Source organism: Geospiza fortis, unplaced genomic scaffold (assembly GCF_000277835.1).
Source record: "Geospiza fortis unplaced genomic scaffold, GeoFor_1.0 scaffold130, whole genome shotgun sequence".
In the NCBI taxonomy this organism is placed as follows: domain Eukaryota; kingdom Metazoa; phylum Chordata; class Aves; order Passeriformes; family Thraupidae; genus Geospiza; species Geospiza fortis.
This window is the reverse complement of record NW_005054300.1, coordinates 14,566,532-14,589,883: the sequence shown is the minus strand read 5'-3', so window position 1 is coordinate 14,589,883 and position 23,352 is coordinate 14,566,532. Positions and strand designations below refer to the sequence as shown.

The 23,352-nt window shown below is 37.1% G+C and overlaps 1 protein-coding gene across 14 annotated transcripts in view; it reads left to right on the top strand.

Annotated features, from left to right (window-relative positions):
* Positions 1-23,352, top strand: part of KCNMA1 (potassium calcium-activated channel subfamily M alpha 1) — a 410,464-nt gene that overhangs the window by 335,367 nt on the left and 51,745 nt on the right. For all 14 annotated transcript variants that reach the window (XM_031062173.1, XM_031062129.1, XM_031062158.1 and 11 more), the window contains 2 exons: positions 9,211-9,304; positions 21,984-22,107. In XM_031062173.1, the coding sequence (XP_030918033.1) occupies positions 9,211-9,304; positions 21,984-22,107 (218 nt within the window). The remainder of the gene's footprint in view (positions 1-9,210; positions 9,305-21,983; positions 22,108-23,352) is intronic.

The following is a 23,352-nucleotide window of genomic DNA, read 5'->3' as shown; positions in this document are numbered from 1 at the left end:
TCACTGCAACATTTTTGGGAACCAAGCCATAGGTAATAGTGTCCATTAGATACTATTCACATATTTCAACCTCATGTGTTCCCTTCCCCCATTCCTATGGAGCTGTGTTGCTAAACTGCAGAGGCCCTGTAAACTCTGTGCAGAATTTCAATGAAAAATAAAACTTGATTTTCAGTCATATGATGAATATAGATGTACTTCCATTGCTACAATGAGAATAAATGCCTTTCTTGGTTAAGCAACAAATTGAGATCTCTCAGAAGGCTTTGCTAACAGGAATTAACTAGTGAGCCTCACCAACTTTGGGCTTTGCAGGCAACTGGTGACAGTAACATGATTTGAATATGACAAGCACATATCCAAAAAGGAATCTTATTTATTGCAGATGCAGTACCAATAGCAAGTGCAGACTGCTAGAAATGTACTTCTAGAAGTTGTTATTTTGGATGGTTACAAAGTAAGACTGATTTTAATTGGGCGGCAGGTTAGCATCGCCTGGCAGCGCTGCAGAACACAAATGTTGGACCATATAGTACAAAAGTATCCTTATTGTATTAACTTTCAGAATTTGAAAGGATCAGGCAGGAGTCTTATTAGCTAGCTGAAAACCTGGAAGAATATTATTTTTTAATATTGTTTTCTCTTGTGCAGAGAAATATTTCTGGTTATAATATTATCTACAGTTCACTTGTGTTACTGTAAGATTTTTGCCTGTGGTGCTGATGGATGTGTATCTTCCTTGGACTGCTCAAATTGTATAACAGCACACTTGTGGTGCCATACTGCATCTCTGGACAAACATTCTGTAACCCCATGGTAACAGATTAATTTGGGTGAAATTTAGAATTTTTACTCCCAAGAGAGTAAAACACATAATTTGTTGTTTTCTGGAAGGAACATTTTGCATGATGCTTGATCATTTGATCTTTTAAGTGGTGGAACTGAATATTTATATCCAATAAAGAACAAGAGAGCACAGTGGATATCTTTAAAGCTATTGTCTGTATGGAATAGCATGCAAATATCTTTTTGGTAGAGAAGTTTAAAACAAGACTGGGCCATTTTCAAGAGAATAATTTGAAGAGGGTATTCTGAAAAGTACAAAGACTTGTGCTTTTTTGCAATCAGAGCTGCAAAGATATTACCAAAAAACCAATTCTGTGCATGTTCACTTCATAGTACATGTAGCTTAATACTGACTGAAGTGATCTAGTTTAATATGTGCAAACTGTCACCGAAAGAAAATTTCAGTTTGTGTATTTGTGAGAATTTTCTGTGGGCTTATTTATTTCCAAGCCAAGTTTGACTAAGAGGCATTTAACTAAGCATCAATAAGCATTTACACTGTAGGACTTTGATTTGGAAAAAGAAAGAAAAGTCAAATGAGAAGAAAATTCCTTTGTCTTTAGGGATACTGCCTAAGAAGAGAAGAAACTTAGTGAATAAATCCTTATTAGACAGTCATTGTTCTGATCTAAGTATTATCTTTTACACCACTCTTTGGCACATTTATTTTAGGATTAGCTTTGTTTGGTTGCTTTGGTTTGTTTTTTTCTCTTTGCAGAGCTTTCTTTGGTTGTGACTCCCTTGTTCTCCCAGGTCATCTAAAAGCAAAATCTGTCTTTTCAGGGCTCAGCCCTTTGTTCTTGACCAAGGCAAAATGAAGTTCCATAGCAGGCTTGGGCAAACAGACAGACATGATAGGCTGGAACGCAGTCTGTAATAAAATAGTGTCAGAAGAGAGTTATAACAAAAGACTATTGTTTAATTTCTTCACAGATAAGTCTGGTGCAGGTGACATATATCCCATTTTCGTTGTTTTTCTTATGTATCTTATTGCAAGTAGTATTTTTTTCAACCTCTGCTTGTGCACTACTAATGTGTACTAAGCTCTTTAAATATAGCAGCTACTATTACTACTAATGTCTTTCCTTTTAGCTTTAAAATAAAAGATTTCTAGGCATCAGTTATATTATCTTCTTATTAATTTTTCAGTTAACAGTAGGATGGGAAAAAAATTATTTTTTCTTCTTTGTACCAGAATAAAGTAGCATTAGTATGAACCTGAGAAAGCAGGCATGAGTTTATTCCCTTTGATAGTACATGTAAAAGTTACACACAGATTATCAAGTGCAGTTACAGTCTCAAAACTGTAAAGATGGTGGTTAATTCCTATAGATGAGTTCTTAGGAAGCTGCACTTGTTTAAGCAATACATATTGTGACATAAGTTATCCAAGAGTAGTTTATGACTGACAAAACTCTAAGTGATTTTCTATCTGGAAATCAATCTGTCCTTGAAAATGCATGATAGTACCTGTCCACACTGTTGGAAGTAAGGGGAAGTAACTTAGGTTTTAAGCAGCTCAGTCTGCCTTCGTGCTGAACAAGATCATGTGGTGCTGTTAAATATGATGCCACGCTCCAGATATGAAGCCATACCAAAAGACAAGTATTTTTGTTCTGACACATGCTGTGCCACCACAAGCACAAAATCTTAGGAAAGCTTGAATTTGTCTGCATGGAATATGCTATAAAACATACACTGCTATGGAAGGTTATTGCTTAATAGTCAGGTTTGATATCTGAAACCATCACTTACTGAACTCCAGAAGAGACTGTAAAAAGATTATGGTGTTTCTTATAACTTGATTAAAGGGTTTATAAGCTTAATAGATTCTGGTCTTCTTCCATTTCATGTGAAGATGCTTTGATAGAGGATGTGTATTTTTAAAGATTATTTCCAGTATTATTATCTGCACTTTAAAAATAGAACTGAGTTGATGCATATCAAGGCCTTCAAATACATGCTTGACCAGTGACATGTGTAGGGAGCTGGTTCTCTGCAGATATATTTTATCATCTGACAATTATTTCACTTGGAGGAATATCAAAAGTAGAAGTACAAAATTTGATTAAAAACCCAGTAACTCTGAGGTAAAATTGATAATTTTCACGTAGTGTATTCAGTATTTTGGTTTTGTGGCATTATTGCTAATCAAAGATATATGCTCTCCTCTGATGAATTAAAATACATGTGAACTCTGGTGAGTATGCATCATTATTATTATTATTATTATTATTATTATTATTATTATTATTATTATTATTATTATTATTATTATTATTATTATTATTATTATTATTATTATTATTATTATTATTATTATTATTATTATTATGTTACTTCTCTTACTAAAAATCAGAATAGTGTCATAAATTAGACTTTAGTTCTTTTCTCACTAATTTTTCAATCTATCTCAGAATAGTAGCAAGCAATCAAGAGCTCATTGAATTGGAATGGGTGCTTTGCTTATTATTATTATTATTATTATTTTGTTACTTCTCTTACTAAAAATCAGAATAGTGTCATAAATTAGACTTTAGTTCTTTTCTCACTAATTTTTCAATCTATCTCAGAATAGTAGCAAGCAATCAAGAGCTCATTGAATTGGAATGGGTGCTTTGCCACCAACCTGTTCAACCTTGTTAGAAGGTACTTTCAAATGACTCTTGTAATTCCTATACACTCACCTTTTCTGTGAGAGAGACAGATTTTGTGCTTGAAGAAAAATGGCAAGCATGGGAATGCTATTTTCTTATCTTTCTTGTTACCAGATGGTGTTTCTAGCTGGTGGTAAACTAAACAAAGATCCCAAAAAACATGCTGACCTCAAATACTTTGCCTCTAGTCTCTGCTCAGTGTTCTCCATTGAAACTTTAAGGCAATTGAAATATATATATATATGTTTCAATAATAAATAATGCTGCAAGTTTATCAGTCTGCCAACTACTCCCTACCTAAACTTCTTACTTCATTATACATAACCAATAATAAGGTCTTAGCAGCTCTGTTATATACCTTCTTCTCTACACTATACTCGTTCAGAGTGAAACAAGCATTAGGAGAAGATCTTTATTGCGTGTTTTTACCAGAAAAATATTTTGTTGTTGGTTTTTACTGAGGGTGCCATTTGTTAGAGGTATTAGTAGACGGGGTAGTGTTGAAGTAGCCTTGATATGTTATCCGTGGAAGACAAGGAATCACAGTTTTAAGCTTAATCCATATTTAGGAAATTGAATTTCTTAACTTTCTTTTCAGAGGTACTATGTATGACCTCCTGAAATTTACAGTATGCAGCACTGTTGAATACTCAACAATTTTTATGTGGGTTCCTTAAAATCAGTTTAATTCCATAAGTATGCTTGCACAATTTTGAAGTGGTGACCTTATGTTTTCTATGATTCCTTATTTATTTTAATAGCAGCAGAGCGTTTTACCTCCCCTGTCATTTTCAGTAGTTTCAAAGAAATAAACATCTTCCACAGATAGTAAGTCTCAAAGCCCTTATCAACATGGGGAAATAAGTATTACCTCAGACATACATACGCTAGGATGGGATTATTGCTTAAAGGTGATAATATTGTTGAATAATCCTTCTATAAGTATTCTTCTATAAAGAGTCATTTTTAGAGGAAAAAAAGAAACAACAACATAAGAAAGCTGCAGGTATAAACTTTTATTTCTGCTGTTGGAACTGATACCTTAAGCTTTAAAGTCTGTATTTCCACATAATATCAAAACTGATTCATGCCTGTGGTTTTAAATATTTTTAATATGAAGAAATTAATTTAAATTTTTTCTTATTATTTAGAAGTAAAGAATGCAGCTAGATCAAGTTACCCAAAAGGTTCATATCAGTTCAAGAATGCAACTACTAATGCATTGATTGATGCCAAGTCCACTGAAGGAATCCCGGAACCTGTTCCACTTGTTAATAACCGTAAAGGGAGCCTCTTCCTACCCAACAACCCCTCGCTGCTGCACCTTAACTTACTGAGTTCTGTTGAACAAGGAAAATCTACCTACTGTAGATTGCAAAGGGCACTCAGCTTGCCTGTAAAATACCGCTACCATTCCCAAAAGCCTGGGTTGAACCAAGATCTCCGTAGGTAGCCCAGTAGCTGGATGCATAAGGCGATACAGAATGGTTTGTGCATGGTTTTGCAGTCTGTTTTCAATGTGACTATGACATTACTAATGCTCTGATAAGTGCTTACAGATGTGGGTTTCTCCAGATGTGGTGATTAATAAGTTAATTGAAATAGCTAGTCAACTAATGTTTCTGGGTGGTTTGTGCTTTACCTTTCAAAGGATTTAATTGCTTTGGAGCATTTACATGCTAGGCAGAATGAACTTACCAGGTATCCCAGTTCATGTGATGTTCAGTAACATCTTGTTATTTCAAATTTCAACTCTTTTTGGTGTCTAAAAAAGCATCTGTAAATTAGTGCAGCTAGTGACATGGAAGAGGCAGTAAAGGAGACAGTGTTGTTTTAAAAATAGTTAGAAAATAACAAAGAAAAAAAGTTATGAACTTCTCCACTGTTTTGGAAGACTTACTCTTTGTTTTTGCTTTAAAAATGAAATGAGGATAAAAGTCAAGTAATATGTTGCTACAGATGTTCAACTCCACATTAAGGCTGTTAAAATTACCAGCACATCTTAAACCAATTCATGGAACATTGTCTGGAGGTTATGTCATTGAAATAATGAACACTCTTTACTCAAGAATAAGCAAACATGTTGAAACATCAATGTAACTTTAATTTAAACTCCAGCATAAAACTGAGTGTCTGAAGCCTCATTAGACTCGCCTGACATTTTTTTAGCATTGAGTCTTCCTGAACTGCAAAACTGCTATTAGACCAGTGAGCTCTGGGCTGTTACAGCAGTGCAATAAGTGTTATACTTAGGGATGTGCAAACAAGCTCTTGGATGTTATTAGAACTCAGAGGCTGAATTGAGTTCCAAATCTATAAAACTCTGTGTCCAATTCTTGAACTTCCAATTTTCATTAAAGCGGTAAAAAAAGTCTGTATAACATAATATGGCTGTAGTTAATACAAATCCTGTAGTATAAAGACATAAAAAATGGGGACTCATTAACAAAAATAAACATACAATATCAGAATTTTTTGTCATATATCACAGCCCCACTATGCAAATATGTTTGTCTTTCATAAGAACAAGTGAATTTAAGACTCCCTTTTAAATTAATGCAGACACAGAAACCATGAAGCTAAAATATTTAATAACCTTACTAAAAATTTTGCTAGATCCACTTTAAATAGGCAGGAAATTGATAGGAGTATCTGAAGGATAATAATTAAATATATTTTATATCCTACTTACCACTAAGAAACCACTTGTGAATTATCACTGCAACATTTTTGGGAACCAAGCCATAGGTAATAGTGTCCATTAGATACTATTCACATATTTCAACCTCATGTGTTCCCTTCCCCCATTCCTATGGAGCTGTGTTGCTAAACTGCAGAGGCCCTGTAAACTCTGTGCAGAATTTCAATGAAAAATAAAACTTGATTTTCAGTCATATGATGAATATAGATGTACTTCCATTGCTACAATGAGAATAAATGCCTTTCTTGGTTAAGCAACAAATTGAGATCTCTCAGAAGGCTTTGCTAACAGGAATTAACTAGTGAGCCTCACCAACTTTGGGCTTTGCAGGCAACTGGTGACAGTAACATGATTTGAATATGACAAGCACATATCCAAAAAGGAATCTTATTTATTGCAGATGCAGTACCAATAGCAAGTGCAGACTGCTAGAAATGTACTTCTAGAAGTTGTTATTTTGGATGGTTACAAAGTAAGACTGATTTTAATTGGGCGGCAGGTTAGCATCGCCTGGCAGCGCTGCAGAACACAAATGTTGGACCATATAGTACAAAAGTATCCTTATTGTATTAACTTTCAGAATTTGAAAGGATCAGGCAGGAGTCTTATTAGCTAGCTGAAAACCTGGAAGAATATTATTTTTTAATATTGTTTTCTCTTGTGCAGAGAAATATTTCTGGTTATAATATTATCTACAGTTCACTTGTGTTACTGTAAGATTTTTGCCTATGGTGCTGATGGATGTGTATCTTCCTTGGACTGCTCAAATTGTATAACAGCACACTTGTGGTGCCATACTGCATCTCTGGACAAACATTCTGTAACCCCATGGTAACAGATTAATTTGGGTGAAATTTAGAATTTTTACTCCCAAGAGAGTAAAACACATAATTTGTTGTTTTCTGGAAGGAACATTTTGCATGATGCTTGATCATTTGATCTTTTAAGTGGTGGAACTGAATATTTATATCCAATAAAGAACAAGAGAGCACAGTGGATATCTTTAAAGCTATTGTCTGTATGGAATAGCATGCAAATATCTTTTTGGTAGAGAAGTTTAAAACAAGACTGGGCCATTTTCAAGAGAATAATTTGAAGAGGGTATTCTGAAAAGTACAAAGACTTGTGCTTTTTTGCAATCAGAGCTGCAAAGATATTACCAAAAAACCAATTCTGTGCATGTTCACTTCATAGTACATGTAGCTTAATACTGACTGAAGTGATCTAGTTTAATATGTGCAAACTGTCACCGAAAGAAAATTTCAGTTTGTGTATTTGTGAGAATTTTCTGTGGGCTTATTTATTTCCAAGCCAAGTTTGACTAAGAGGCATTTAACTAAGCATCAATAAGCATTTACACTGTAGGACTTTGATTTGGAAAAAGAAAGAAAAGTCAAATGAGAAGAAAATTCCTTTGTCTTTAGGGATACTGCCTAAGAAGAGAAGAAACTTAGTGAATAAATCCTTATTAGACAGTCATTGTTCTGATCTAAGTATTATCTTTTACACCACTCTTTGGCACATTTATTTTAGGATTAGCTTTGTTTGGTTGCTTTGGTTTGTTTTTTTCTCTTTGCAGAGCTTTCTTTGGTTGTGACTCCCTTGTTCTCCCAGGTCATCTAAAAGCAAAATCTGTCTTTTCAGGGCTCAGCCCTTTGTTCTTGACCAAGGCAAAATGAAGTTCCATAGCAGGCTTGGGCAAACAGACAGACATGATAGGCTGGAACGCAGTCTGTAATAAAATAGTGTCAGAAGAGAGTTATAACAAAAGACTATTGTTTAATTTCTTCACAGATAAGTCTGGTGCAGGTGACATATATCCCATTTTCGTTGTTTTTCTTATGTATCTTATTGCAAGTAGTATTTTTTTCAACCTCTGCTTGTGCACTACTAATGTGTACTAAGCTCTTTAAATATAGCAGCTACTATTACTACTAATGTCTTTCCTTTTAGCTTTAAAATAAAAGATTTCTAGGCATCAGTTATATTATCTTCTTATTAATTTTTCAGTTAACAGTAGGATGGGAAAAAAATTATTTTTTCTTCTTTGTACCAGAATAAAGTAGCATTAGTATGAACCTGAGAAAGCAGGCATGAGTTTATTCCCTTTGATAGTACATGTAAAAGTTACACACAGATTATCAAGTGCAGTTACAGTCTCAAAACTGTAAAGATGGTGGTTAATTCCTATAGATGAGTTCTTAGGAAGCTGCACTTGTTTAAGCAATACATATTGTGACATAAGTTATCCAAGAGTAGTTTATGACTGACAAAACTCTAAGTGATTTTCTATCTGGAAATCAATCTGTCCTTGAAAATGCACCTCATCCTCATTAAAAGATTGCATAACACATGCATTCTCTGTTATACAGGTATTGTCTCCCCACTTCCGTTCAACCTCATTCTGTTCACTCCTGTTAAAACTCCGTTTTGGGAGGAGAGTAGAGCAATGAGGTCTGACTTGTGCTGGAGATCTGTGCACAATGGCAGGCTGCATTCACATTCCCGACTAACTGAATCATTGAACATCAAGGCATTGAATATTTTACATCTCTTCATGAAGACTCTGTTGTTTGGCATGTGAGGAGCGAGAACCAACTGGTGTCTAGTTCATTAGCAAAAGCAGGCTGGCAGCTGATATGTTGGTATTGAAAATAGTACTTTATCTGTCTGGGAATACAGCAGAGCACTAATTCTATTTTTCTGTAGCGCAGATTAACTGATAATAACTCTAAGAATAACCCGAATGTGGTTCCCCCGCCTTTGTTTTTGAAGTATGAAATCAATTTGAACACCTGTGTTCAAAACCCTGGTATTCTTCTCTGCTTCTCCTTCAAACCAATCTCTTCAACTAACATGTATTTGATTTTTATTACTGTTGGCCTATGTTAGCAATGAAGTATCAGTGCGTGAATGGACATAGAGTGTGTGTTCTTTGCTACTTCACTTTTATTTCACATTGCACTCAGAGCAGTACTTAATCTCATAAGTTCCTTATATTTCCAGTTGAAGATGAGCAGCCGTCGACACTATCACCCAAAAAAAAGCAGCGAAATGGAGGCATGCGAAATTCGCCCAACTCCTCACCCAAACTGATGAGGTAAGACTGTAAGAAACTCATATCTTCATCTCCTTTCTTTCTTCCTTCTTCCTCTCCTCCCCCCACATCAAAAATAAGGGGAGGGGGTGAAAAAAAGAGATTGTTAGATGGTTTCTGAAAGGCTGAAGTATTTATTCTGTCAGCTTGTCAGCAGTTAATGATAGAGCTGAAAAAAAATTCTGTCATGAAAAACAGTTTGAAAAGCTGTTTGAAAAATACATAGGCTTTAAAGTCTTAGCTGTCACCCTGTCCTGTCCATGTGTAGTTCTTAAACAGCAGTGGCACTAATGATAGCACTAACCAATCAGGGGAACTCATGTGGTTAGTTTGCCTCAGGCAATTCTCTTTTTGTTGGATTCCCTCTGAGTACTGTTTTCTGTACTTAAGGCCATATGTGAGATGTATCATCACAATCAAAAATGAACCTGAATATTACCTTCCTTTTATCCTGTCGATTGAAATCAAATTTCTGTTAATTGATTTAGACTGATGAAAAAGTCTAATAATATATGTACTTGCCAAAGCAAAGTTCAAAACTAACGCAGTTTTAGTCAAGCTAAAAGCACATTAATTATGAAATACAGGGATTTTTAAGAGGGTAGTATATACTCTAAAAGTAGGTGATGAAAACAGAATCTTGTTAGTGATACCTTCCCCGGTTGCTATGTGTATATTATTTTACAATAGTACTCCTTTGTATAACTATGTAGTTTCCTTTTATAGGACAAATCACCTCTAAGACATTTGTCGAAACTAGAACTGCAACAAGAAATTGTAATCTATTAAAATATTATGTGATTTGCATTCTATCTCTCTGTGCTTTGCCTTTTACCTGCTCCACTCAGTCAAAACTGGATCCAGTAGTAGATACAGAGTTTCCAACAAGGCTGTTCCTGCTCTATTTTTGCATATCCTATGTACCCAGGCTAGACCCTCAGTCCATAATTGTATCCATAAATACCATAGCAGAGATTTTCCACTCTGTGTGTATATATATGTACATATACACAGAAAATGTAAACTTATTTGCGTATATAAACAGACACATTCGTGGAATTTGAGATTTATGTGTGTATAACTGTGTCTGTTCACAGAGGTTAAGTGAAAAAAAAATTGATACAAATATATAGTCCTTTCCATAAAAAAAAATCTCTTATCATTTTTGTTGACAATGATTTTGTTCCTGTAATGATTCTGGATACAGGTAGGTGATATTTCTCTTTGTATTTCAGTCACTAGACTGGAATTTTCTTTGGGCAGTTACAGAAGCATCCATATTTGTTTATTGTTTCTGCAATATAGGGCATATTCAAGGACGTAACTTCCACAAATCGTCTTAATCTCTGTTTAGACTACAGAACCAAAAGTGAGATTGATTCACAGAGGGAAAATGCACCCAGCTGTGGCTTTTTTTTCCCCTATTGACCATCTATTTCTGTAGAATGTGTCATTAAAAGTTCTCTGCCTTCCTCTTAGCTCAGCCTTGCCCATATGACACTGATTTACATGCTTGTTTACAGTTTATGAGGAAGAATAAAATGAGCATACTGGCAAACTTCTCATTTTTATAGTGCCAGTTGTCATGCTAGCATAGTTTTCAATTTACTTACCTTTGGACAGTCCTCTTATCTGGTGCTAATTGTTTTAACTGCTTAAAATTTAAACATGCAGAGATTCCCCCCCTCACCTTCTCCCAGATTCTAATTTTGGGGAAATAGAAGTAAAAAGAAAGAGAAAGGGGGAGAGAGAGAGAGAGAGAAGGAGCTGAACACACTGTCCCTGTTTGCTATGTAAAGTATGCCTCATTTCTTTGATCTTGAGTAATAATAATTCTGGGGAGTTATACTGTTTTCATATGCTTCAAAGCTGTGTCAAAGTTTTGCTGCTTAAGGGTACTTCTTTATTCTATTGGCTCTTGGGTACTGAGATGACAGGTCCTCTGTACTAGGTGCAGGCTTTTTCAAGTCATAGCCTTCAGCAAAACATCAAATTACCAAATACAGGGTAACATACTTCTACACAAATGCCTTTCCTGTAGATATATTATACCATATATATTAAATACTTTAGTGTTACATGGTACATTTTATGTGCAATAGAAAGTGATGGTTTGAGGTAGCCTTAGGGGTACTTTTTTCCACAAGCAGAAAAAGCTAGTGTATACCGTATCAAGTATGGTTTTTACAGGACTTTCTGCCCGAAGGCCTTTGTAAATAAGTAATGATCAACAGATTGGCTGTGGGTTTTTGAAAAGCATGCCTGTGTCAGTTTGCATGATGGGGGAAGATTTTCAAAGTACAGCCTGCTTTCATTGCCTGCTGAAGAGGGACTGAGGGAGAGTAGTCGTCCTGAGCCTGAGCTGTCTGCTCAGTAGCACATCAGAATTGCTAAACACAGGTTGAGCAGCGAGTGGAGAACTTGCCAGGCTTCCAAATCCAGACATTGTTTTCTTTCTCATCTCTGTTGCTGCTAAATTTATTCTCCAGCCCAGTGTTGGCACCCTCTGCTTCTCCCCAGACCCAACCGTCTCTTCCTTTACTCTTTATCTACACTGAATTAACTTTGGTCCAAGGTGCTAGAAAAGACAAAGTGGATTGAATCAGAAGAGAGCTCTGTTAAGATTTGTTTGTAATGGTCAAACTCTTTTCTCCTCTCTGGAACAAAGGTGGACTGAATAATCTGCTATTTCGTGTCCTTGTAAATTACAGAAAGTGACAGGTACTTGCTTTCCTGCCCAGAAGTCTTTAGTGCATGTCAGCCAGAAGTACCCAAGAGGTAAATCAGCTAAAGCACTGTCATGTCTGTAGCTGATATTTATCTTTGGAAGTTTTTTTGTAAATTTGCTTTAAAATCTGCTTTTTCAAGTCAGTTTTGCCCCTGTCCCACCTGCCCAGAAATAGCTGGCTATTTTGCAAACTTTTTCTCAGCTGTGGTTTTAGATCCAGAGGGTCTAGAAGGAGCCTGGAAGACAAGAAGTCTGGAGTATGAAAACAACAAATATGTGAAAAATTCATTAATAAATTGAAATGCAAATTGTGATTTTTGAATCGTTCTGAGCAGCCCTACAGTTAAGATAATGTTGAAAATGCTGCATAGGTTTTAGATTCCCACAGTAGTGGAGGGTATTATGCTATGAGACAAAACTTTGACTTCTCGTATTGCTGGACTAGAACAGAGGATGGAAATGGTATCACAGGGATTCCCTGGGACCTCATGACACATGGTCTGACCTGGTTGGAGAGTGGGAGTTTTTGAGATTTACTAACACGTAAGTAGAAATCTGCGTTACAAAATATGAAATGGATAGATAGATTGGAGACATCTTTTTAATGGCACCTTTTTAATGACTCTAAATTACAATATATTACTAACTGATATAAATAGATAATTGACATACAAATGCTCTTTGTGTGCATCACAGATGGTCTAGACCCAAATTTAGGAAGGCACTGTTCTAACTGAATGCTGCATCACATCAAATGGCATGAGCAGAATCACACTAATGCAATACTAGAAGAGTCTAATCAATCAGAAACAAATCTTTCAAATTCCAACAATATCTACAAATACAAATTAACCAGAAAAATACTCAGCATTGACATGACTGTTTTTACCTGTTTTACATCAGCAAAAGTCTGTCCCACTAAAGGCACAAGGGCATGGATACTTTTTTAAAATAACTGAAACTCCAACAGGAAAAAATATACTCCTCCAGTTAAGATGTGAACACAAGAACACCCTATTACAGTAAAAAGTAAAATTTAAATAGGCTTGGAAGGAAAAGGGAGGAAGGCTGTGACTGGGAGAGTAATCACATATCAGGTATCCTTCATGAGGTGGAGAAGAAAAGTAGAACTGATCAATGCCTCTGGTATCATGCAGCAGTATCAGTCCTTATTCATCATCTCAGTTGCAGGTTCTGATGCGTGTTATTGATGAGCAGCCACATTAGCTATGAGGAGGCTATGTTGCCTGAATAGCAAGTAGCAAAGCTAGTTTTTAAAAAAAAATGTGTCATTTTGGATTCAGAATGACCAGTAAAAATGTGAAAAGCCCTGGATATGAATCAAAAAAGCCACTTAAATGATTGTTGCTGAGCCTCAAGTCTATACTTATTGCTTTGGTAGCTGCTACTGCCTGAGTGGAATACACTGACTTGAAGGAAATGTCAGCCCAGCCGAGTCAAACTACCTCTTAATGCAAGAACAAATAGCATATGACAGGGCCCAAGGGGCCTGAAGAGCAAACAAATAGTTTGTCCCTGTCCACTCTGGATGTAGTGGTGTAGTTGACATAGGCCTCTAGACAAGTAGCATACTCAGCAAAGGGTCATTATCATTAGTGTCCCTGATCACATAAGAATCAGAGGCATCAGAGGACACTGGGTTTTCAGTGTGTTGCCAAGGAGAATTTCGTAAGCCTGAGGATTTTTTTTGATTGAGGATCTAAAATAATTCCCAACCAAACAATAAAACTTGCTCAGAAACTGTCAAAGACCCAGCTAAATGACACAGAAAAACAAGTGAGCTCTTTGGCATACGTTTCCAGAAGCCTAATGAGATTATTTATCTGAAGTTGAGGAGGAAACCTCCTGTCTTTTTTCCTGAAGTTGTATATAATATTTTAAGTATATCAACAATGGCTGTGCACATTTATGTCCTCATCCACCCACTAAGCCACATACACTTAAATGTACATACACATTTTTGCTAGTGCCACTCAGCATGAATATGCATTGCCTCTGCCATTTTAGTGCTGCCCTTCCATGAAATGAAACTGTGAGCTTTCTCATAGAAACAAGAAAAAGAAAAAATGATGGCAGTTCTAGGGAAGCATTTCTCAAGCCATAACTGGTAAAATAAGTTGACTCTGATAATTTTCCATGACTCCCTTAAACCAGACATGAAGGTAAGATTTGAAAAGGTGAAAGCCCACTGATGAACCATAATAATGGTATATATTTATGTCCCTCAGCCTTGCAAGTTTCCATTTTGTACTCAAATTTATATTCAGACTTTATGCAGTGCTAATATGCAATGATAACCAAGCTGCAACCCAGCAGGTACATAATAGCATAATTCACTTCTTGATTCTGTTTTACAAGTTCACTATGGAACAACGGGAGTAATTCAGTGATTACCCATGTTGCCTTACACCAGTTTTTAACAATGCTATAGAATTAAATTATTTAAATGATAGGTAGTAGTATCTTTTAGCCTCCTGATTCTCACTACTGTTGGTAGACCAGGAACTGGTAGGTTTGGTTTCCTGTTTGTCTCCTTTCCATTTCTTTGTTGAAGGACTGACTTCTTGATCTGAAGTATGGTACCCAGGTTTCAAGAAGACTGTAGTGGGTTGGTGCTGGCTAATGTCAGACACCCTCAAAAGCTGCTCTCTCACTGCCCTCCACAGCTGGAAGGGGAGAGAAAATACAGCAAAGGCTTCATGGGTTGAGATAATGGCAGAGATCACTCACAAAACAGACTCACATCAGAGGTATTAATTGATTTTATTGCTAAAAAATCAGAGTGGGATAATGACAAGTATAAACAGACCTTAAAACGTCTTCCTCCCACTTCTTCCTCCTTCCCAGCTCTACCTCCTCCCCCCAGAGGTGCAGGGAGATGAGGAGTGGGGTTTATAGTCAGTGATCACATGTCATTTCTCCCATTGCTTAGGGAGAGGAGTCCTTCCCTGGCTTCAGTGTGGGGTCCATGCCATGGGAGAGTTCTCTGTGCACTTCTCCATTGTGAGTCCATTCCATGGACAGCAGTTCTCTGCAAACTGCTGAAATCTGGGTCACTGTTCCACTGATTGCAGTCCTTCAAGGACAGGCTGCTCCAGCATGGCTCCTTCACAGGGTCACAGGTCCTGCCAGGAAACCTGCTCCAGCATGGGCTCCCCTCTCCATGGGTCTGCAGGGCCCTGCAGGGTGGCTGCTCCAGCGCGGGCATCTTATGAGGTCCCAGCCCCCTCTCAGGCATCCACCTTTCCCAGCCTGGGTCTCTTGCATGGCTGCAGGGGGACTCTGCATCCCTGTGGACCACCATGGGCTGCAGGGGCACATCCTGCTTCACCATGATCTTTGCCATGGCTGCAGGGGAACCTCAGCTCAGGTGCCTGGAGGACCTCCTGCTTCTCCTTCTCCACTGATCGTGGTGTCTGCAGAGCTATTCCTCTCACACCTTCTCACCCTGCTCTTCTCTGGCCTCATTACATCTGCACAATAACTTTTTTTTCCTTGTTCTTAAATCTGTTATAACCAAGGTGTTAGCATCATTTCTAATAGGCCCAGCCTTGGCCAGTGGAGGAAACTTCTAGCAGTTTCTCACAGAAGCCACCCTTGTAGCACCCTAGCTACCAAAACCAGGCCATACAAACCCAATATGGTAGTTGTGTTATAAGCCATGGCAATAAAAACAGCATCCGATTTTTTTTTTTTTTTGAGGTTATTTGAAGTCTTGGACAAGTCTTTTTGGGATGGGAGAGCAGGAAAGGAAAGGAGAATTTTCCTGCAGAAGAAAAATACAATTTTTATAAAGTTCAGGGTAAGAGAAGATGCACTCAGATCAAAGCAATAGAAAGAAAAAGCTCTTTAGCTATAAACTGGGTTTAAAGAAAAAAAAAGTATTCTTATAAACATTGACTGGCAACAGTGGTAGCTTTAAACGTAATGTCACACTCTTCATTTAAGTGACAAAAACTCCTATATTTTATGATGCCACTTAACTGTGGGTTTAGTTTTTACAAATGAGAAATTATTTTTTCAGGTACATTCTCCTACTCCTCAAAGATTACTAGTTCTGCATCTTCAGTGGATCTAAATGGGAAATCTTAAGAACAAAAGACACATTAACTGTGTGCCTTGTCTGCCCCTCATTAAATCACTTGTGGAAAAGTCTGGAAGTTAACTATTTTGGTTTTTTTTTATGTGAGATGCTTCATACTTCAGAAACATATTTTGATCATGTCCTGAGATATCAAGATAATTTAAAAAAACAAAGTTCTTACAGTAAGCAGCTTTATATCATTGTTCTTAGTAGTCTTGATAAATTAATGGGAAATCTTCAGTAAGGCTTTTGAGAATAATAAAAAACAGCAACATCTGGGCAGAGCAAGAGGCAAGAAAGGACAATTAACAGTGTAGTTTGGCCCATAAACTGGATAAGGCACTAGGTACCAACCACTGTATTAGATATAGTCTTCTTCTAGATTTAGGGGAAAAAAGACTGTATGAGATTGTAATAATATTAGGATAGCTTCTGAATATGACAGTGAAAGCATTTAGCAGTAAAATGCAGGTTTTCTTTCTCTTGTCATACTGGGTTTTCTTCTCTAAAGCCTGGTGCATCTGGGCACTGAATCCTTAAAAATTTAGTTTCTGATTAACCTGTGAAAGGAAAGATCAGTAAGAGAGTGTCATTAGTGTAACACTCAGAGGCAACAAATTCTCCTTACAACTTAATGCCATCCACACAGACTGCAGGGTCACCGGGAATGGCTAATGGTAGCCGACAAATGTTGGGTGTATTAGTCACAAAACATTTGCTGAATTCCATCAGAATGTCGTGACAACCTTCATAGCTAGTCCCAGTGAGCTGCTGGAGTCACTGGAGTTTTCCTGTGACAAGCCGTCACTCTGTCTTGGTTGAGCTTTATAGCACCAGTCAAAGCAGTCAGAGAAGATTGAAGTGACACAGGCCCACTGAGTAAATAGTGAAACATGCAGCACATCATGAAATATTCAGCCAGGGTGTAAAAGCTCTAAATGCTTTTTCAATTATTAGCACCTGCACTGGCTGCACACATCTAACACTAACAGCATGTTAATTGCCACAATTTGTTAGGGTAGTTGTAGGAGAAATTTGGAAGGCATGAGATGTTCTTTAGCGTGTCTTCAATTCATCTCGCCTTTAGCAAACCCACTTCTTCCTCCTAAAATTAAGCATCTGTGTGCATACACTTGCTAAGACATAACCACAAACCCCTAAGTCAGGTGGGAAAACTCAAAATTCCTGAACCACAGGTAGGGTGTCTCTAAAGACCCTGAATCTTGTGCAGGAGACTGCTGAACATCTTTTTGTGCATAAAATCCAGATATGTCTACCTGAGAAAGGCACAATTGCAGACTTAAACAGACACAGGTTAAAGAAGAGTAGTGTTTTTATCAGGTGTGGTTTGTGTTGACTTTATATAAAGAGAATTTTATTGGAGGTCAGAATAAAAACTAGCCAAGACATTGTCTTACTAATGTGTAAAGACTAAGAGATTACAGTTTATTTTTCAGGCAACCCCAGGGTCCTCCCTGCTGATCCTCCCTGCTGATCACACAGCATTCCTGTTCCCAGTGCTCAGCACTCAGGGTGGTTCCACTGCAGACCAGGGAGCGCATGTTGCTCTAGTTCTCAATTGCACGTGTATAATAGCATAAGACAAGGGTGACATAATACAAGGGTATGTTTAACAATAGTCATTTACTGAGGCAGCCCTTTAGTCCTGAATGGTCTTTTCAGTTCTGTCCATCCCCACTGAGTACCCAAAAGTTTCAGACTCAAAAACTCAGATTTTGCAGTGGTTATAACTGTGTGCTAGGGAAGCGGTACTCTTTAAAATGTAATGTTGACTTCCTTGTAGTAGGTTTGCTTTAAGTGGGATTTATGGTTTTGCTTTAGGCTGTTGTCTTCGAGGCAGGCTTTTTGGGTTTGCTGCTGTAGCTTGGCATTTAGTGTCGTTTTCAAGTTTAATTGCACATGAGTGGCATTATAGGCTCTTCAAAACCTTGAAAAAAAGTCACTTTGCTCTTCATTTTAAGTCATGCGTATGTAATATCTGCTATAAGAACCAGAGAAGCTATTTTTAAACTGGGGTTATGGATGAGGGAAATTTAACTTTTGTTCCTTTCCTTCCATATAGGCTATACATGTCTTTTCCTAGCCAGAAGGACCAAATGCTTTGGTCATTGCAAGTCATAAAAGCCAACATCTCAATTAAAACAAGTGCTAGGGGTTTAATTGACAGAAATTGCTTTTCTTCATATGATTTGAATTCTTGAAACAGGGGACTTTGCAGCCGTGGAGAACACAATGACTGCAGTGTGAGTATAAGCACTTCTGCAGTAACCTGCCAATGTGACTCAAGCACAGCTTGACAAGGCCATCTTCAAGGATAAGGAGGCAGAGAGGCTCTAGAAACTTTCAGTCCATGATGTGGCTGCAAGGGCAACAACTGTAATGCTTTGTGTAATATAAATTTTAATGGGAAGAGGATGTCCAAATGCCTTAGGCAGATTTGACAGCTTTGGCCTCTCTGTGTGTCTATCTTAATTAATTTTTAGTATTTGCAAAACAGGTTTGGATCATCAGATTAATGAGGGTGTATATGTCCAAAGTAGTAATACTATTTTATAACTGTTCTGATCAATTTGGTTTTTAAATACATAAGTCAGTGCATCTTCTGATACACTCAGTAACATCTGAGGACAAAGTTGGACCTAAGTAGCAAAGAGTTCCCAAGGTCCAGAGACAGCTTCAGGGATCACTTCACTGAGAATGAAAGAACATGGATTAAGGAGAAATAAAAATAATATCTTAGCCCAGACGATTTAAATTTAATAAATCCACTTACATGGATAACCCCACATATTGTGAAGCAGAATGTGGCTAGTCATATCACAGAGTCCTTCTCAGGCAATAATCTTATCCTGGAGTAAAAGTAGAAAATACTATCTCTTAGCATGCCTTCATGTTGCATGTCCCATTCTTTTTGCCTCCTTTAAGGTTCCCACTTGCTATACTCCAAGCAATAAAGCAGAGTCTAAACAGTTTATGATACTGCCAATAAATGCATGTATTGATAAAAAAAAAAAAAAAAACACAAAACCCAAAAATTGAAAGGGCTTTTTTTTAAAAAAACACAATTTGTTGCCTAAAACTTCAACAGGGGTTACATCTGATGATTCACATGCTTTGTTCTTCCCTGAAACCAACTTATGTTTAAGCCTAAAATACTCTAATAAACCTTTGGAAGAAGGTACTTTGAATGTTCCCTGTTAGGATGCAAAGCCCTAAAGAACTATGCTGGGCTCTAAGCACTCGCACTCTAAAAACTGCCTCAAACCTCATGGCAGTTGACTGTAATTGGATGTCAGAGATCTGATACCACCTGCTTTGTTATAACATTCCTTTCAATTTGTATCATTTCTGTGAATCATTTTTGTGTCTGGGATTAGAGTATTGCTTAATAGTCACTTGTGTGAAAGCTTCAGATCATCTATTTAATTTTAAATCTCAGAGCAGAAAGGAAACACTGATTACAAAACAGAATATGACATTGTTTAAAAACTGATTTATTACAGTTCCTCTGATGAAGGATAGGGGGAAAAGAAAATTCCTTCTTATATGTGCTTGATTTATGAAAGGAAAAGAAGGTGATTTGACTGGTGAACTTTGCTTTTGAAAAGTGAACTTTTCAGTGCTCCTCTAGAAAAACTCGTGAAGAAATGTTCTGTTGAAATACTGGGGGAAAAAACCCTAACCCTGAAACAACAGAAAGAAAAGCATTCCTCAGTGGAAACTCCTGAAGATTCCTAATCTTTTGGCAAACTTTCTTATTTTGAAACATACAGCTAACACATTCCATTAGAAAAAATAGCTGGGAAGGAGCACCACTAAATGTAGTCTGAACATTAGTACAACCTTCAAATGGAAGTGTGTTCATAGCTGCAGATCTTACTGTACCACCTCTGAGCAGATGGGAAATGCGCAATGAGTGGCATCTCAGCTTTCAGACAAAACTACCGTGGCTGCATCTTGCTGATGGATGGAAGAGAATGCAGACTCTGTATATTTTTGTAGAAATTTTAAAAAAGCCAACAAAACAACAACCAAGCCCCCACAACAAACGCCTTTGTTACAGCTTTTTAATCTCTGCTTCCTACGAAGGAGGGAACACACTTATGCAAGGCCTGTCATTATTCAGCTTGGAGCAGGAACAGACAGAACAGACACTCCAGGTAGTCCAGTAGGGCTTCCCTGCTGCCAGTGGGTTACGGTGAAATCACTCAACTGTATTCTACTGAGAGGATTAAAAAACTTTGAAAACACAGTGTTTCTTTTTTCCAGATGAATCTGACTTATGTCTTTGCCATGTAGGGCATTGATTGTCTTAAAGCATCAGAAGATTCTGGTTTAAATGGAACATTGTATTAATAATTTCTCAACTTTTTTTGAGCCACTTTCTTTGGAGTTGACCTTGTTGGAGTGAAATGCATGAGAATTTTCCACTGATTTCAATGGATCTGTAATCAGTGGCTATGAAATCACACTAATTGATCACCCTGGCTGAATTTGAGATTATACTTTTCATAGGAGGCAAGTGTTGGTTGCACGGTAACTTAGCATACCATGTTCAAGGGTAAATTAACCTATATTACACACGATGTTCACAGTCTGCTTTAGCAGTCCATGCAGAAGAGAGGATCTCACCACAGTGTGCTGTTTCAAATGCTTTAAGAGCAGGAAACTTTCTGTTTTGAAGAGCTCAGACCATATGGGCATTTCTTTAACGGGCCTCAAAGGGCAAACTGCTATAAAATTTGGATACCTGTCTCAGAGCACTTAGTATATTCTTACATTGCAAATACTTCTTTGAAATGTTACAATTCTATATCAAGATGTTTCAAGCATTCATGACAAAAAACCTGAGGTAAAGACTGTAGCTCTCCAGACAAAGCGCTACTGAATCATGCTAAATATAAGATTTTAGGGTCAGTTTACCCTGTACCTTGTGAATATGATTCTACTAATGCTATTGCATAATGCAGTCACTTAGGGGTCTTCACCAGCATGTGAGTGTTGGAGTCGCTTAGTACTTAATTTAATGCTTGATTTTAGCATATAAATTAAAGGACTCTGTGTCTGTGCTTAGATGCAGCTATATAGCTGGAGAGCAAGTTCATAAAAAAATCTTTTATTTGCTTTCCCTTTGAGAAGCCTTGTGCTTTAAAATGTTTCAGCAGAAACACTTAGAAGGTTATCACAGGTAGAGTTGTCAGAGAAAATGGACATTGTTGTTTGGTATTAAAATCATGTATTCCAGATGTGGGCATTTGTTAGTCAGTCTGCTCTAAAATGACATACTGTTGAATCTTTAAAGGGCTTCAGTTTGGGAAAGCAAAATATGATTGGGCAAATTGCTAAAATATTTAAAGTGCAGCCTGTTAAAGCTTTTACTGTGAAGAGCATCACGTCAGAAGTTGTATGTGGTAAAAGCAAGTAATTGGCTTTCCATACTTATGCCAGTCAGTCAGCATGGGGCTCTGTTCCTATCCCTTCTACTTCATTGCAGATGCCTATAGGAACTTTGATATTTATTTCAGAGGGGTGGGACTGGAAAGAAAAAAACTTGGATGGATGTGATGGTGTCAGAAAACCCTATTTAAAATTAAATTGTTATTGGCATAAAAGTGGATAGAAAGTAATTGAAACTGCACCCAACATTTAAAATTTAATTTTTTGTTTTGGTATGCTGCTTTTGTTTAAAAATGTCCTTATTGAAACCATGTTAAAATGTAAATACATTTCATTTTTTTACTTTTGTCCCTCTTAGCTCTTGGGATATCTTTCCATCCATAATTCATAGTATTTTCCATTTATGCTGTCCTCAACTTGTTTTTCCCCAGACATGACCCCTTGTTAATTCCTGGCAATGAGCAGATTGACAATATGGATGCCAACGTGAAAAAATACGACTCTACAGGGATGTTTCATTGGTGTCCAGCCAAAGACATCGAAAAGGTCATTTTGGTAGGTATTGATGATGAGTTGTGTTTGAAAAGAGGTTATTTAAACCATAGAAATGATGTCTAATGGATAAATAAGTTAGTCTCTACTGTCACAAAATCCAGTGTGTTGAAATCAGGAGCAAGAGTGATGAAACCAAAGCTAGGATTTTGATTAAAGAATTTTGATTGCATAAATCTTTATGCCCAGTGCAACAATAAAAATTCATCCTTTATAGGGAATTTCTTTTTCATAAAATGAAATTTACTTATTTGGTTTAAATCTTTATAGGGAATAAGATTAGAAATACTTGAATGCTTACATGCTCTACTTTTCTCTTTACACAAGGCAGTAATGATTCTAACACAGCAAGTATTGTTTTGACTTACCTCTTATTTATTGATGTTTTATTAATTATTGTTAATTCATTTTTTATTAATTTTGCTCTCTTAGAACTCCTCTCTCAATTCCCAATATTTTAAGATGCCCAAATAGGCCGGAGCAAGTAATGCTCCTACTCTGACTCTAGCATGTTGCGGTGAGCCCTGTCTATGTTTGTTTCATTCCTTTAACTGGGAAAACCATCAAACTGACTCAAGTCATTAAAAATAATTAGGAGGCCTATCACAGTCTATTTTGAAAGTTTATGCCACTTGTGTTCATGTACTTATACCTAAGAGTAGCAAGTAACTAACCCCAGATCTCACACGTAAAACTGATTATATTTGAAATGAGCTCCCTGGTGGATCTTCACTTTGTCGCACTTCATAAAGCTTTTCCCGAGCCTGCTCTCTTATATTTTCCTGCACTGTGGCATGGTGTAGCCAATGATGGTGACAGCCCTAGTTATTCTAGCAATCAGGGGTTAAAAGCTTGTCTCCAGTTCTCCTCAGGGGTTTCTGTAATAACTCTGACATGGCCTGGAATTGCAATTTCAGTGTTTAAATAGTCAAGCAAGTAAATTCCAAATTTTGGAGATGGAACTTTGAGATGGAGTTTTCCTGAACAGCTTTAAATAGCATCATTTATTTGTAATCATCAAGCAAGAAGGGGTAGCCCTGCTGTACAACATTTTGTAATAGAGATAAAAATCCTCCTTTGTGGTACAAACACCTTTTAGCTGACAAACTACCTGTTGCCCTACTTTGAAAAGTGTTCCCCCACAAATGGTGCTGGAGAGTGACTCAGTCATCATCTCTAGGTTATGCCATGTTAGTTTTTTCCACTACCAGCCTGTGAATCTGCAAGTCTGCCCCGGTTCTTTCTACT